The 16,446-nt window shown below is 38.8% G+C and overlaps 1 protein-coding gene across 4 annotated transcripts in view; it reads right to left on the reverse strand.

Annotated features, from left to right (window-relative positions):
- Positions 1-336: 336 nt before the first annotated feature.
- The window catches only part of LOC134618317 (WD repeat-containing protein 7), a 101,381-nt gene continuing 85,271 nt past the window's right edge, over positions 337-16,446 (reverse strand). For all 4 annotated transcript variants that reach the window (XM_063463677.1, XM_063463678.1, XM_063463679.1 and 1 more), the window contains 5 exons: positions 16,233-16,382; positions 15,770-15,852; positions 15,311-15,410; positions 6,698-6,802; positions 337-4,158 (listed from right to left, as the gene is read on the reverse strand). In XM_063463677.1, the coding sequence (XP_063319747.1) occupies positions 3,955-4,158; positions 6,698-6,802; positions 15,311-15,410; positions 15,770-15,852; positions 16,233-16,382 (642 nt within the window). In that variant the 3' untranslated portion in view covers positions 337-3,954. The remainder of the gene's footprint in view (positions 4,159-6,697; positions 6,803-15,310; positions 15,411-15,769; positions 15,853-16,232; positions 16,383-16,446) is intronic.

Consider the following 16,446-nt stretch of genomic DNA (forward strand, 5'->3'; position numbering starts at 1 on the left):
TCTGGTTGTTCAGGTTTCACTTCATATGGAATAACCCAGCAGTAAAATTAGAAATAATTTAATAATCAAGTTTTTCAACAGAGCAGATAGAGAGAAATATAAAATATAGTAATTTTTAAAGGTGTTTTAATCAGAGGTGTGTGGTAATATGAACAGAACTGCAAGCAAACCTGTAGGCTCCAGTCCCCGACCCTGATAAGTATACGTGAAAGACTATGGATGACTCCATCATTAAGGCTTTCCCTAATAACATGTCAGGAGTTTTTGGTTAATAAAAGTTGCTGTGATCATTTGGAAAGAAAGATCAGAGTGTAGAGAATAAAACAGATGCATCAATATTTGACCACCACAGTCACATTTTCATCTTTATTGGACATGATGACAACACAGTTTTACACAGCAGATTTATAGGACGCACAGTAGAATCAACCTGTTCTGTTACATCACGTTAAGCTCATACATGCAATACATCACACACTCTTAAATATGTAGACGGAGGTGCCTGTAAACAATAAATACAATCAAACTAAAATGAGTAAGAAACACCGATTTCGTTTAGTGTAGACTGCAAGTAAGAAAGCAGGTGTTCGGCTGTACAAGAAGAAGAAAATATAAGCAGAAAATGGGAGAATTTCTATATTAAAGTAACAAGACTGCTTCACTTTGTTGTAAACAGCTGGGTAAAGATGAGTTTTACCATCTCCAGTTTGGATATTTCCAGCAAATGTACCTCATGTGTTTAAAAAAGAAAAATCCCCAGAAGGTTCTAACCATTTTGGTTCACTACCTTCACAGCAGAACCTCTTTTTCTGGCTGGATGACCTGATCTTCCTCACTTGTTATTTACTCCTCAGCTCTTCCTCTCTGCCTCCTTCATTTTTCCTCACCCTTCCTCCCTCGAGAGGCTGCCAAAAACATATTTTTTCAAACTGTTAAGTGTGCCGGAGAAAACGAAAGATTAAGATCTCAAAGCTGTCAGGACCTGGTGGACTGTTTGTGTGTGCGTGTTTTCAAAAAGAAGCCGTCTGACGAAATGCTGGAGGAACTTGTGAAAAGCTTTGACACGCCCGGGTTTACAGGTGTGTATCGGTGTTAGAAGCTTTCTGACTGCACTAATGAAACTGACAGGAGATGGAGAGAGGAGAATGACGAGTGGAGAAAATAGAAGCAAAGCAAGTTTGAGCATTTTGCAAGTCACAAAAATCTAAGCTCAGTACAACTGACAGAAAACACTATAAATATATTTGCATATATATTTATATATAGATAGAATTCACTTTTTGAACGAGTACTAAAACAGTTACATTTTTTTAAAGTAATAATGTGCAAAAATGTGTCATCAACCACAAAGAACAGAGCTCAAAAACCTGATGGTAAAATTATGCCGTTGGAAATGTCCTTTGTTGCATCTCTAAGCACCCCTAACATCGATGTAATCATGTACCAACACCGTAGAGTTTGTTTATCCCCCTGCAGAATGGCACAATCAGTATGTGCAACTTCTGCTAGTTTGCTATTGTTAAATTTCATCACCTTTCTCCTAAGAGGTGATGGTTGTACTTGGCTTGGGGCAAACAAGGTAAATCTAGAATGATAGCAGCATTTTAAATATAAATGTACCTCTGCATCATGTATTTTTAGTGTCATAAGACGACTTTTCCATTTTGGCTCTTTTAACTAATCCTAAATAAATTTGGTCCTTCTTGTTAACCAATGGGAAAAGCACATTTTCCAAAAGAAGTGATTTGTGGTTTAAAAAAACAAAACAAAACAAAACTGCTGGCAGAGGCTTGAAAATGGACTGAAAATTGTGAACTGGAAAAGGGGAAATTCACCACATTAGCCACAATGCATACAAAACAGGACAGATGCTCAGATCACTGTACAACATGAACAGCCTACATACACTGCACAATGGCTCTGAGGATATGTTGGCTGAATATGGACACATTTATAGTCATAGATATATTTCAAATGTCAGATGTGAATTGCAAGAAGAGGACGATGATTTCACGTGCAACTGTCAAATATACAGTGTTGTCCTCTGCAAAGAAACAATCCAGTGGAAAAAAAATGAGCTTTTTAAAACATTTGTTTTAAATGTATTAACCTACAGAATTTTTAGCCTTTGAAAAGAGAAACAAAGTCCAGAGAAACTTTGTGGAAGTGATAGGAATGATTTCACTGGAAGAATAAAAAAAATGGTTGTGGTTCATTTGGGAGTTTAAATCAAAATGTCTACATTTTGCTTAGCCGCTTGGCTTGTTTTCTTTCCAAGACAAAAAGCCAAATTTCCACATCAAGGCTCAGTTATTTAATTATAAGGCATAGATTAACAAAAGGAAGCCACACAAAAGATGAAAAATGGCCAATTTCATCCTATCAACACATAAAATGGTTAGTAAACTGAGCTTTGCGATGATGTACCTACTTATCTATTTAACTTTGTAGTTTGATTATTTCAAGTGGACCAAAATATTAGTTTGTCTACTTTGGTGATACAACAAACAGGATAAACTTTCCAATAGTCAGATGGGAGGTGGATTACTAAAAATTGTCAGAAGAAGAAAGGTATAAGAGTCGGAATTAAAGCAACATCATTTGCGTAGAAGCACAGAATCTGGTTAAAGAAAAAAAAAAAAACCTCAAATTGTTTACTTTAAATTATTAACTTCCAGGAGAGCTTTTCCCTTTCTTAAATACTCATAAATGTCCTCTGAAACCTTGTGGAAGAGAATGGAATGATCAACCATAATATGAAGAGGAGGAAATAGAAGAATTTCATTAGATATTTTAGACCAAAAAGTGAATATTTTGCTTTATGAAGGTGCTGAAGGCTGAGGATCAGCTAGCTAAGAACCAGCTGACATACAAAACGAGGGGTAAAAGTTCATGCGACAAGTGAAATTAACAAACACAAGAAATATGATTTTTTTTCTTAAAAATGACCAAACATTGGGAACTAAACTGAGCTTTGCCATTAAAAAAATAAAATAAAAAAATACTACAAAAACCCATTACTGGTAACCACTGATGATGTATCTAACTTAATTTAAATTTAAAGGAGACCAAAATAGCATTAATTTGTCTCCTTTTACATATCTGCAGTAAGAGCGGCTACACCTCCAACCTCCAAAGCTTTAATGGGACTTTCAGGACGAGCAGTCTGAAGTGAGAATGTGTGTTTAACAGTGAAAATACACTTGGGTGCAGACACACACACACAAACACTTCTGTGTGAAGCCAGAGAGGTTTCAAAAGCTTCCAAGGTGTCACAAAAATACTCACACACATGCACACGCACATTTGTGCGTGAAATGCATGTACGGTCTTACAGAGGTCGGAGCGTACCTAAGGCCAGAGGCCAAACTAATTCCATTTTCTACCCCCCAAAATACACATTTTAATCAAAGTTTAATCACCAAAGTAAATACCTCCCATACATAGAAAACATTTAATAATCAAGTGATCCAATTACTGGAACTGAAATAAAATTTAAAAAAAAAATGAAAAAGGAGACTTAAATGAACAGCAAAGGTTTGGAGGGTCTGTGACATCCAGCATCAACGGCAAATAAATAGGAATGGCAAAGTAAATTATTAAAAATACATCAATGCAAATCATGTAAACAAGGCTTCTATCACGGCCTATAAAGATATCACACAGTCACTTTCCTTACAATGATTACTGCAGGAGATAAAATGAGAACATGAATCTGGTCCAAACCTGGGCCTGAGCTGGGTTTTTATCATTCCTTCAGATTTTGACCTTAACTATTAGTTTTGATCATACTTCGAATTTCTTAACTCTAAGACTTGACCTCTAAAATATCATCTGAACTGCAAATACCAAAATTACCACCAAATACATCCAGAGTGTAGCTTTCTAGAGTCTGCTTCAAAGTAAAAACCTCCTACCAGGCCCAGGTCTGTCGGTAGTAAATACAGCTTGGATTTAGACCATGAAGCGATGCTCCTTGCCATCATGGGCCATCAGGATGACATTGCGGTTGGAGGTCCAGATGAGACGGGCAAGCTTCAGGTGGTTCTGGGAGCCTGGGGAGGCCGGCTGGACCGGAGGAACCTGGTACGTCTTGATGCAGCGAAGCTGAGGAGCAGAGTTCAGCATTCCGATGCTGCCCAGCAGACTGGTGTTCATCTGAGGAGGACCAACAACACATGAAGCTACACATTCACCTCATCTATCAATCAAAACCTCTTAACATTTGCCAGGTGTTCATAGGTGACCAATTTAGGGTTAGGTTTAATTTTTAGCAATGTGCTAAACAAGCAGAGTTTTATAAACTAGAAGCTAGAAGATGCTTTCAATTCAAGTTTCTTGGATACTTGGATACAACAAAGGAGTTTCTTTTGGTATATACAAAGGTGCCTCTATGTCTTCTTTATTTGTGGCACTGAAATTGTATCAAGTCACCTCATTAGATAAACTTTGTGAACTTTTTGCATTTACTGCCGACACACCATTAGTTCTTCTTTTAGGACAAACGGTTGAATATTTCATATGAAGGGGTATTAGTAAACATAACTGTAACCACCTACTCTATTGGCCTAAAATTGAATGACTTTTTCTGGCCTGCAGTAGATCTTTTGCTCCTCATCTTGAGGGGTTTCTTGTTGTACAGTTTGAGAGCCAGCTTGTTCATTGTCCTTGACGGCCGATGCCAGCACATATTCACGGATAAAGTAAAGTTGGTGGACTAAAACAGGGAGAATCACTGAGATACTTGCACTTCCCAAACACTAAACAGGTCACTAGCAACCTGGAGGATTTTAACCAGTTTATTGCTCAGCCAACCTGGGAGGCTTGAAGTTATGTTAAACTAATTTTAGTTCCTGGGGAACATAAATACCACCCCAAGTTGATCTCAGATGGGCCAGATCAGTAAAAGCACTGGCTAGTAAGTTATCTTTTTTTTTTAACGTAAGTGCAAATGCAGCTATTGGTGAGATGGAATCATTAATGACTTTTCTGCAACTTTTGCAGTTTGCAAAGCCATCCACAGTAGACTGGATTGGTCCACCTTCATCCATGGGTACTCTTTTAAAAGAGATTTTTGATCTCACAGTTTCATTTCTGGAAAATGAAAACCCACTTTATAACTATTTCTGTGAGCCTTTTGTGTCATAGTCTTGGTTTTCTGCGTATTACTCAAGCATCACTTTCTGGTTAAATACAATTCAAAGAAAGATTTTTAATGGAGCAGCAGGTAACTGATAAAACACGAGGCAGGAAGAGCTGGGCTAGCTGGTCAGTACTGCTTTTATTTTGAAAATTCAGGCAAGGGAATGGTGTCATTCTCAGACAGCCATTAATAAACCTGAACATCCCGCTCATGCGCTCATGTGAAGTCTGTGTGGGAAACACTGCCTTCTCTTTCTACTGAGAGCTGATATGGTATCTCCTCCCTCATTTTGACAAAAACTGCAAAGAAAAATTAGTTATTGAACATCTGATGATCATCAGTTTCTGCTGAACCCTGTGAAGACGTCTCAGAGGGAAAACCTGGAGTTTAACCCCAGAGTGTGTCTATGTAGGAAATACACAGCGAGTGGAAACCAAGACTACACTGCTTCATACACACACACACACACACACACACACACACACACCCCGACAGAGCGTCTGCCAGCTCATTACCACAGCAGCCGTCTTGCCGGCGCGCTTACAGTGGTTTATGCTTACAGTAATGCCATTAACGTGTGTGTGTGTGTGTGTGTGTGTGTGTGTGTGTGTGTGTGTGTGGACATCTGTGTCAGAGGTCGTAAAGACCTTTCATTCAAAATAACGGTTCCTGGAAGAAGATAAGAAGAGCCTGATCGGTTATCTGAGTTTGTTATAGTTTATTTAGATGCTTTACATGTTAAGACTTTTATTTTCAAGTTATTTTTTTAGTTTGTGTAGATACAGTGGGATTAAAAGCAAACATTTAAATGAAAATATCTAAATTCAGTTTTTTATGTTTTTAACCCACTGTACAGAACAGTCATGACTGAAAGCACCCAACTGGACAGTATTTTTTTTATTTGTTCAAATCCACCGCAGGTTTGTCTTTAACAGTGAAAGCACAACTGAAAAAAGAAGTGAAATCTGAAGCTGTTTGCATGCTGATAAACTGATAGATCTTTACATTTGGCAGATTTCATGTAAACTTTAAGATACCTGCAGGGAGGAGTCTAAAGGAGGGCTCAGCATTTATTCCACTGTATATATACTAAAGAAATCCTTAGTTATTGTTTTTTCCCCCGATACAGATTTATAATATAAATATTAATCTAGAAATAAGTTATTCTCTTGTCTCATAGAATAAACTTTTTGCAGTTTTTTGCTTTTAAAAAAGGGTCAGTCTAATTTCTTGCACTGCATAAACTACATCCTTTCTTTTATCTATTTTATCTAATCTATTACTTTAGTTTTGTGTAACGTTTTTTTGCTTGAATAAAAAGACAAGACTGGAAATGTGCAAAAAAGGTTGCCCTTCATATAAAGCTTTAAATCTGCTTTAAATATGCTGGAAGTTCATATCAAACCACAAACCCAAGTCCATGTTTATTACATCAGAAACAAACTGACCTTTGTAAATCTGACTCTATACAGTCTTACCACAAAATAGTTAACGACTTCAGAAGGAGGACTTGCATTAAGACAGTTTGTATGTGTCTGTATGGGTGAGTCTTACCTGCCAGAAGGAGATATGGCTGTCAGCGTTGGAGTAGGTTGCCAGATAACGGCCATCAGGGGCGAATGATACTGCTGTGATTGGACCTTTGTGACCATGAATGTTCTACAGAGGAACAATATGGGATAAAACAAACTCATTAAAAACAAATGAAGAATAAAATAAAGTGAATAAAAAACACGCCGTAGATGGAAAACATAAAAACAGAGCATCAATGCTCGTCTCCTTCTACTAGTAACTGTTAAATGAAAAACTTATGCAAACTTCATTTAAAACTCCAGGAGTCATAAACTGTGTGTTGATGGTGTCAACATGCAGAAATCAGCCTGTTAAAATATTTACTCTTTAACATTTACCACAAGTACATTACTCAGAAGACAAATGAGGTGGTCTAATTCAAACTGTGCTATGGGATTAACTTTCCACCAACTGGTTAAACATTTAAAACAAAAATAAATTAGGGGAAAGTGTAAAGTAAATAAACACAAGAAAACTTAAATGTAAATTCACAAGAAAATAAAATTATTCAATCTTTGTCATGTTTTATGAATTAATATCTAAGAAAAACAAACCACTCAAATCAATTAGACAGGCATCCGAATCAACCAATACATCTGGTAACCAACCAAAATAGAAACAGGTAGGCAATCAACTAACCACCCAGGAGGACAACCAGCCAGGCAAGCAAGCAACCAGGTGGATAACTAAACTAAGCCAATAATTCTTGAATTCAATAAAACAAATAGGAAGGCAACCAAACCAGGAACCAGGCAAGCAGGCAATCAAACAGGCAAGCAACGAAGCAACCAGTCAACCAGGCAGGCATGCAACCAAACAACAAGGTGGGTAACCAGTCAACCAGCTAGCCAGGTGCGTAAGCAACCACCCAAACAAGTAGGCAGGCATGTAGCTAAACAGCCAATCAATTAGGCAGGCAATCTATCAACCAAACAGGTAAAGAAAGAGCTCTTTTATTACTTATTTATTAATACGTTTGTGGTTTTGATTCCCCACATTTGTCTGCTTTACACTTTAAATAGCCATTTATAAAAAGCACAGTTCTGACATGTCCAAACCTCTTCTGACGAGAGCTTGTTGCTCTGTTTGTTGCTGTGATGATGGCAAGCCATTTTTATTGAGGGTTTTATAACACTGAGAACAGACCAGAACAAAATACCACTTTACAGTATCACAGTGTTTTATCAGGCAGCTGCAGATCACTCACTAGCATCACTTAAAGCAGCTAAAATGAGAGCATGCCCCGATTTCCCAGACAATTCCTCTTTCTGATGGCTGGAGGTTCAGTTCAATAAACTCTGCTCTGTTATGAAGCCTGAATGAAAAACAAATTTTGGCCCTTGTTGAAATTTCATCGAGGCGTTTTAGAAAAACTCGGCATCGACAGCACGTGTTCGCTTTGGCAGAGATAATTCCATCAGATGGGTGGCAGCTTCTGGTCCGACAGATGCTGCCATTCGCCTCCAGAACTCTGGGGACAAAATATACCGCTGCGTGTAACACAATAAACTGTCCCACCAGATGCAGGGTGTGTAACGCAATAAAAGAAATCATCCCCCCACCCACCCGCCTGCCTTTGCTTGCGACTGGGATTACAAACTCTCACCTCCAGATGAGATTAAGACGCGTCGCCTCAGGCACCCAGACTCTGAAATAATAACCAGTGTGTGGCGATTAAAGCTAAAAAAAAAATAATAACACAATGAAATGAAAATCTCATCTTTTTAATTCGTTCTCTCCCTACTTTTTTTTTTCCTTTAAAGGGCAAACCCTATTAGATTCCAGCAGTGTTGTCTGGGAAAAAAGCAGAATTATTTTGATTTCCTTCATCCCTCTCCTCCCCCCATTCAGTGTCTGTCTTCATCTCTACCTTTCCCCTCCATTTTTCTATCTCTTAGGAGAGATCCCAAATCTCATTTCCTGTCACTACTCACCTTAAAGGGAAAATGATCAAAAACAGAGTAAATGCAGTTTGTCTGCAAACAATCATCAGCCCTAACTAAAGGATACTGAAGCCACTGAGAGGGAAATATGACAACTACATCCAGTTGCTCTAAGTCAAAATGCCCACAGTCATGTTATTCCAAAACCAATAAGTAAACTATGTCTTTAAAGTGCTTTTCAAGACAAAGAAGAGTCACAACCTGCTTTTACAAAGGTAAATAAACAAAAACAGCCAATGCCCAGGCAAACACAAAACACAGACACTACCGCAATTGCTTGTCTGAACAGATTTATTTTAAACTGGGGGTTTAAAATGAATCATTTCAGACAAGGATGAGGTCAAAGAACAGGACAACCATGGAGTCACGGTTGTGAAAAGATAGTGGTAAGATGGTCCATAGTTTTGGAAGTTTTGAGGTTTGGAAGACCCAATCATCTTTAGTTTCCAGTGGAATCACAAAAAAGCCCCTGTCTGAGAACCTGACCACATGAATGGATTATTTCCATAGTGCAGGTTGGGGGCCTCACCCCGTGAGGGCATAAAAGAACGAACCAAGATTTTAAAATGGCATTACAATGTAAAGTGACTTGAGGCAACTGCTGTTGTGATTTGGTGCTATATAAATAAAAATGACATCAATTTGAAATTTTAAAACAAATTACTTATCCAATTCGGGAGATTTAAAAGAGACGTAGTGTCATCAGCATAGAAGTGATACATGATTTTAAAACTGCTGGTAATAGAGCTGTTCGATATACATATGTATACACATATATACACATACATACATACATACATATATATACACATACATACATACATATATATACACATACATACATACACATACATACACATACATACATACACATACACATACATACATATATATATATATATATATATATATATATATATATATATATATATATATATATCGGCTGATGTGAAAGCATCTATCGTTTCATATTACGCACATTTGTTTCGTGGTGTTGCAAAATAAACTGTTTATGGCAATATTTTTTCATCATTTTGATGGTCACTGTAGTGGCTATATTAATTTCTTAAAGTTCTCTCTTTCTCTTATGTTTAAAATAACCACACTATGGACGGACAAGCGACTGTTTTTACGCGTTGTCGTTAGCAACAACGATGGTAAACCCAGCGTGCGGCTCCACCGTCCGCTTGTTTATTTTCCACATAAACCTTTTACAATAAAGCTAAAGATCCTGTTAAGGTTTTTCAAAATAAACTGAAATGATAACAAAATACATTATTCTCAAACATCAAATTTCAGAATATGCATCAAACAAATTACCTCAAATAAAAAGATGAAGTGACTATAAATGGTGCTTATAGTCACCACGTGGATGCAGGCACAGAGAATACCAGCATGGCCAGTGAAGATAAGTCAAGATGAGTTGCCTGAGATTGTACAGAAAATGTAAAATTTTCGTGATTTCGTGATGTTGTCGGGACGATAAATGTCTTATATCGGGATATGAGATTTTGGTCATATCACACAGCCCTAGCTGATAATGTGAGGTAATGGGAGAACACACAATGAAAACAAGAGAAGACAACCTGGGAATGTAGTAGAATAGTAAAATGCTCCAAAATATCTAATTCAGTGATTCAAATTTGCAGATGTAAAGTCTAGCACACAGTGTTTTCATCAACTTTAGACACAAATTCTACTCCTCGTGCAGTTTTTTGTTAATTTCTGCTGTAAAGTTAAAATCAAAATTAAAGTCTGGAGCTTCAGGTGGGCATTAGAGGAACTGAAGTTTTGGGCTCTTCTCCACCGGCTTCATCAGTCAACTACACAGTCTCCCAGCTCTTGTGCTTAGAAAACAGAACAAATTTAGGTTTATACACACTTGAGAGTTAGTTACTTATATTCAGGTGTTTTTCTTGTTTGTTTTGTTTTTTTTTTAGACAATTTTTGAGTTCCTGACAATAAACAGAGGATTCTGACGTTGCTATGTGGGGACAGTTTCATTTGATGTGCAGCTGCCATTTTGCTCAGATGCCCTCAAAAAGTCAGAAACTGGAGAGGTATTTTTGTTTTCCCTCAATGTGGATGCATAAACTAGCTCCTCTGCCTGACATCCTTCCTTCTTGCTCATAGCAGCGATCATCACGTTTTGGTTCACAGTTAGTGACTGTTAGTTTTAGTCACTTCATTTAAATATTATTTTGTCTTCCTCAGATCCTCACACCGAGAAGGTGAAATAAAGAATAATGTAGAAAACAAACTGTATAACATGGATTAAACATTGATGCTTCCATATATATTATGATCTGTGTGTGTGTGTGTGTGTGGTTTGTGTGTGTGTGTGTCTTACAGTGGATTGCCTACCAAATCAATCAGCCTATCAGAGCGCAGTGAAGCACACTGAAACCATTTACAGCACTCTGTACTCCAATACACCTGACGCCTGGGGCTCGGCTGTGTGTGTGTGTGTGTGTGTGTGTGTGTGTGTGTGTGTGTGTGTGTGTGTGTGTGTGTGTGTGTGTGTGTGTATGTGCGCGTGTGCATCACATGGGTGCTTCACCCCATTTTATTCTTCCATCTTCTCTGCCGAAGACTGACAGCTTGTAAATCCCGCCCCCTTGCTGAACAAGTATTACGTCAGCCAATAGGAGAGGGTTTTTTGGTTTATTTTTTTGGACAGGCAGTACCCCGTATGTTATCATCAAATGGGAATTATAATAGTGAGAAGGTGTTATGTGTGGACAAAAAGTGGACAAAAAACTCAACACAAAAAAAAAAACCCAGGACCAAGACAGCTACGGGAATAAAACCAACTTCCTCCTGTCAACAATAAGTACAGCTAGAAAAACAAGGGTATGTGCGACTGGTAGACTAGAAGCTGTTACTGCTCTCGCTAGTTGACACCAGAAATTAAAATCGTTCTAATTTTTAACTAAAGTTGAACATCGTAACAATTTAAAGGTAGAAACAGTACTTTGAATTATAAGAGGAGCGGCTGTTTATTGGCTGTGGGATTGAACTGACATCTAACCGAGGCTTCTACCCAAATCCTCGTCCTTTTAAAATGCAATATGGTTATCAAAGAACTAGATTAATACTTTCAAATAGCACTTAAATACACAGACACTATTTTTATGACCAGAGTAAGTCTTCTTACTTTTAGACTCATTTTTCCCCTCATTTATAACTTTAGCATTTAGTTTCCAGGAACATCTGCAGTTAAAAACATGTTCCTCATAGAGTGTTTTAAACAGCAAATAGCAGCTGAACGTGGTGTAGGTATCACAGTAGCCCAATTACCACCAGAACAGGGACACAGTTTACATTAATTCATCATGTCATGCATTGCGGGAGACGATTCTTCAGGTTAATTTTGGCTACACTGCCACCTTCAGCTGCAGGTTTCAGCTGTTAGAGAGAAACAGATGCAGAAAGAGGTACGAAATCACTCAGATTGTTTCTTTGTGTTCAATTAGTAGACTGAGTAGAGTCTGTTAAAGAAGCAAGCAGCTGGAGACACACACACACACACACGCTGCTGACAAAGGGCTGTTCACGGAGGCTGATCAAAGCCGTGGCAGATGGTCATGCGGGGACTAGCTAGCTACGGTTGGACACACACACACCCGCTCGCACACACACACATGCAAAGATGGATTATGAACAAAAACTGCCTCTCATCTCCTTCTACTCTCCGTCTTTGCTTTTCTTCTGGTCCCCATTTCTCGCCTCCTCCACCATTTCAGAGATGTCGTCTCTCCTTTCTCTCCTTTCTCTCCTCCTTCTCACTTTGTTTTAGATACACTAAAACAAATCAAACAATTTAGCTCCTCCGAAATTCTTGGAAATCGAGATGTTCCCATTTTTCCAAGGAGATGCCGTTTATTCAGAAGTCTCTAAAGAGGTCTGACAACTTTCTGTTGCTGCGTTAAATTTTTATCCCCATGGAGGACAAAGCTGGCCTCTATTGTGATGATTATTTTAAGCTGTCATGAATACAAACTGACAGCTGACATTCTTGGAGGTGATGCAACACACAGTTTCTGAATTCCCCTTTTGAGTACACAGCAATTTACTTGTGTAACTTGGAACAGCCCCCCTGCAACCCTGATAAGGATAAGAGGAAGAGAATGGATGGATGGCAAGCTGACTATTATGAGTGCATGACTTTCACCAGACTGAGTCTGAGTCTGGTGAAACAATCTACAGTGTAGTTCAGAAAACTTTGGTTTTGTATTATTCTGCAGTCAAAGAGTTGCAACAAAAAATATTTTTCCTCGGAAGTGAAAGAGGTTTTGTCTGCTCGGTGATATAAGTGACACGCTGCATTGCAAATTAAATGATTTTTTTCCCAAAAAAATCATTGTTGTTGTACTTGCATCTGAACAAACCACAAGACTTCTGGAACAATGTCCCTTAGACAGACGAAACCAAAGTGGTGATGTTCAAGCATAATGTGCAGCACCACCACGTTTGGAGAAAACCGAACAATGTATCAGGTGGTGGTGGTCAATGGTAAATGGACTGGTTCTTATATAGTGCTTTTCTACTCTTCTGAGCACTCAAAGCGCTTTACACAACTTGTGTAATTCACACCCATTTGCACAAGAACATTTTCTTAGTGCTTTCTAACTAACACACACATTGGGTTAGTACACATTTGGGGTTAGTATCTTGCCCAAGGATATTTAGCATGCAGACTAGTGGAAGCCAGGAATTGAACCACCAACCTTCCGATCAGTAGATGACCTGCTCTACCGCCTGAGCTACAGCCATCCATGGTGGTGGAGGGGTGCTGATTTGGGCTTGCTTTGCAGCTACAGGACCTGGGTAACCTTACAGTCATTGAGTCATCCATGAACTCCCTCACAAACCAAAATATTCTACCTAGGACTGTGCATAAACCAATGCCTGCAAACCTAAATGAACTGAAGCAACGTTGTAAAGGTAAGTTGGTCAAAATCCTTCCCCATGATGTGAGAGACTGAAGTCATACAGAGAAGGTGGCTTCCCAAGCTACTGAATCATGGGAGGTTCTCAAGTATGTTGTAAACCCTCTTTATTTACAAAGTGCAAACCACTGGTTACAATCAAGAGGTGGTTATTTATAAATGCTATCTCCGGTTTTTAAAAGACTCCTAAATACAGGCAAAGTATTTGTCTGGCCAATGTTTAACCTCATCCATTAGCCTGTGCTTAATTTTAACCGTTTTCTGAGTGTTTGCTCACTTTTAGACTCCTCTACTTTTTAATCGACTAATATTAGGTGCCTGGAACATTGCTGCAGGTGGAAGCCTTGCTGTACAGGTTTTAATTACAGCCCTGGGAAGACCATTTAAGAAATAGTGAGCTTTAAACATTCTTCTTTTCTGGCTGAATTAATTACCCATCACTTGATAGAGGTTTCTGTAAGTGTGTTAATAAAGATAATAGCTTTATGTTGCACCTGAAATAAAACACCTGTAATGGTTCCAGCAGAGAGACACACACTTCCCACAAAGCCATTATCTATTAAAAGTTAATTACTGCAAATAACACACACCAAGTGTCTCCTGTCTCACACACACACACACACGTACACACACACACACACACACACACACACACACACACACACAAACTCGCTCACAATCAAACGAGATGTTGGGTGAAAAGGCCCGTGCTGTTATCAGATATAAATGACCCCCTCCACCAGAGTAGACTGCTCAGGTTACTGCAAATCAATACACAGCAAATTATCAACACACACCCCCCACAAACACACACCCGCTCATACAAGAAATACACACAAACATGGAGACCAGCAGCTCACACACACGCGTGCGCAGGCTGAGACACAAACATGATTAAGAGAGTCATTGCTTCATCATTAATCAATTACTGAGGGGTGAAAAAATAAAACTCTTCTCCTCCTTTTCTCCTCCTCTCTCATTTAAACCTACTGTTTCTACTCCTCCTCATTTCCTCCAGTTTGAGCTAAAGCATCCTGTTTGCAAACAGATGGAAAATTTCCAACATAATGAGCAAACAGAGATTAAAGGCATCTATTATGCTTAATTTTCTGTCATATCTGCTGTTTCAGATGGATTAAACATGGCCAAAATTTCAAATAATGACATCAGTGTGTGCAAAAGCCAAAGACAAAAACTGAACACTCAGTTTACCTGCTCACATGTGTTTTCTAATTATAAAAGGATGAAAACATGATGGTGCTGAAGTTTTGAGATGTCTTAGAGTTTAGTTAATATATCTGAGTTTTGGTTACCTTCTCGCCAAGGACTTTGTATACAAGACATTAACTATTTGGTTTTCTAATCACTGATGAAATCTCTCTTTGCCTCCTGCACTCTGTACTAAAGACCTATCTGTGGAGAGGGCTGGTTTTCCGCGTGCAGTCATAATTATAAAACTGGCTTCGGAAATCTGTTGAACGCCTTAACGTAGGCCGTGAGGGCTACATGCAGGGGTGGATTAATACAAAGTGGGATGAATGGATGGATGTGAGTGAGAAAATGAATGAAAAAGAAGATGATCTGTGTGAAGGAGGCGGTGGAAGAAAGGATGGGTAAAGCTGGGGTCCAGAGTAAAAACCAACTTCATCTGGTGTAATCAAACAGCTGCTGAGCTGATCAGTTTAGGTTTTTCGATGTACCTGACATTTCCCTGTACGGACATCGTAGAGGGCCACTGAACCTTGGCGAGCTCCGACAGCGATGCGGTGACTGCGGTCGCAGTAACCAACCATGTAGAACCTAAAAAGGTGGACGGCAAACACACATGAACATTTAACACTGTATAAGGGAAGATGTTTAGCGTTGAAGGAAGATTTCATTCATCCATTTTCTTCCTCTTGTCCAATTCTGGGGGCTCACCCCCACCCCCGCCTCAAGGTTAATTTTTATGTAAACAAACAAATGGAAACACTAATAGCACACTGAGGCTGACACACCTTAATGTATGAATATATTCTTGTATATAGACTGATCTGGTTAATCCACCAGCACTGAGGCTGATGTCCGAAACAGACACAGCAGTCAGGGCCCAGCTCGCCTTTCCCAGCCCCTCCCAGTTTGAAGATATTACTTGGGGTTGAACCTGATGACAAACTTACTTGCAAATAGCAGGGAAACATTCCTGCAGTCCTTTCTTCTTCACCAGAGAACCTTCAATACAGTACATGATGATATCCATCACCTAAGGATCAGGAGAACAGTTTTTATTGTAGTTGAAGCTAACCTATGTAGCTTGTTTCCATGTATTAAACACTTTTTATTGCCAGGGTCTGAACAGATCATCTTCTCTGACTCTCCTTTAGTTTGGTTTATAAATCCAACCCTGAGTCATGGGGTTGACTAGCCAGCAGCTTCTGATTCAGCACATCCAGGTCTTTTCTGTCTTAGATGATGCTAGCTTTCACTGGTGTCATTAATAACAATAGTTGTCTAAGGGTAAAAAGAGCTCCTTTTTTATTTTGGTAAAGTCAAATACTTAATTGAATTATATTATGCTTGTGTCCTATGCTGGGATTTTTGAGAACGTTATCTTTCATCGATCTCAAATATAGTTCGAATTACTTCAACCAGAAGATCCACGACGTCTCCAGGCATCTTCTCAATCAGGATGTCGATCACTCGCAGGATCTCCGTCTTGGCTCTGGCCAGAGTGGTCGTGTGAATGTTCTGCTGTGACTGAGAGTTCGCCTGAGCAGCGTTGTGCCGATGAACCTGAAAAGAAATAACACTTATATTTATAAGAGCTGGAGAGGGAAAACAGTTGGTGAGTACCTAA

Source organism: Pelmatolapia mariae, linkage group LG20 (genome assembly GCF_036321145.2).
Source record: "Pelmatolapia mariae isolate MD_Pm_ZW linkage group LG20, Pm_UMD_F_2, whole genome shotgun sequence".
NCBI classification, from domain to species: domain Eukaryota; kingdom Metazoa; phylum Chordata; class Actinopteri; order Cichliformes; family Cichlidae; genus Pelmatolapia; species Pelmatolapia mariae.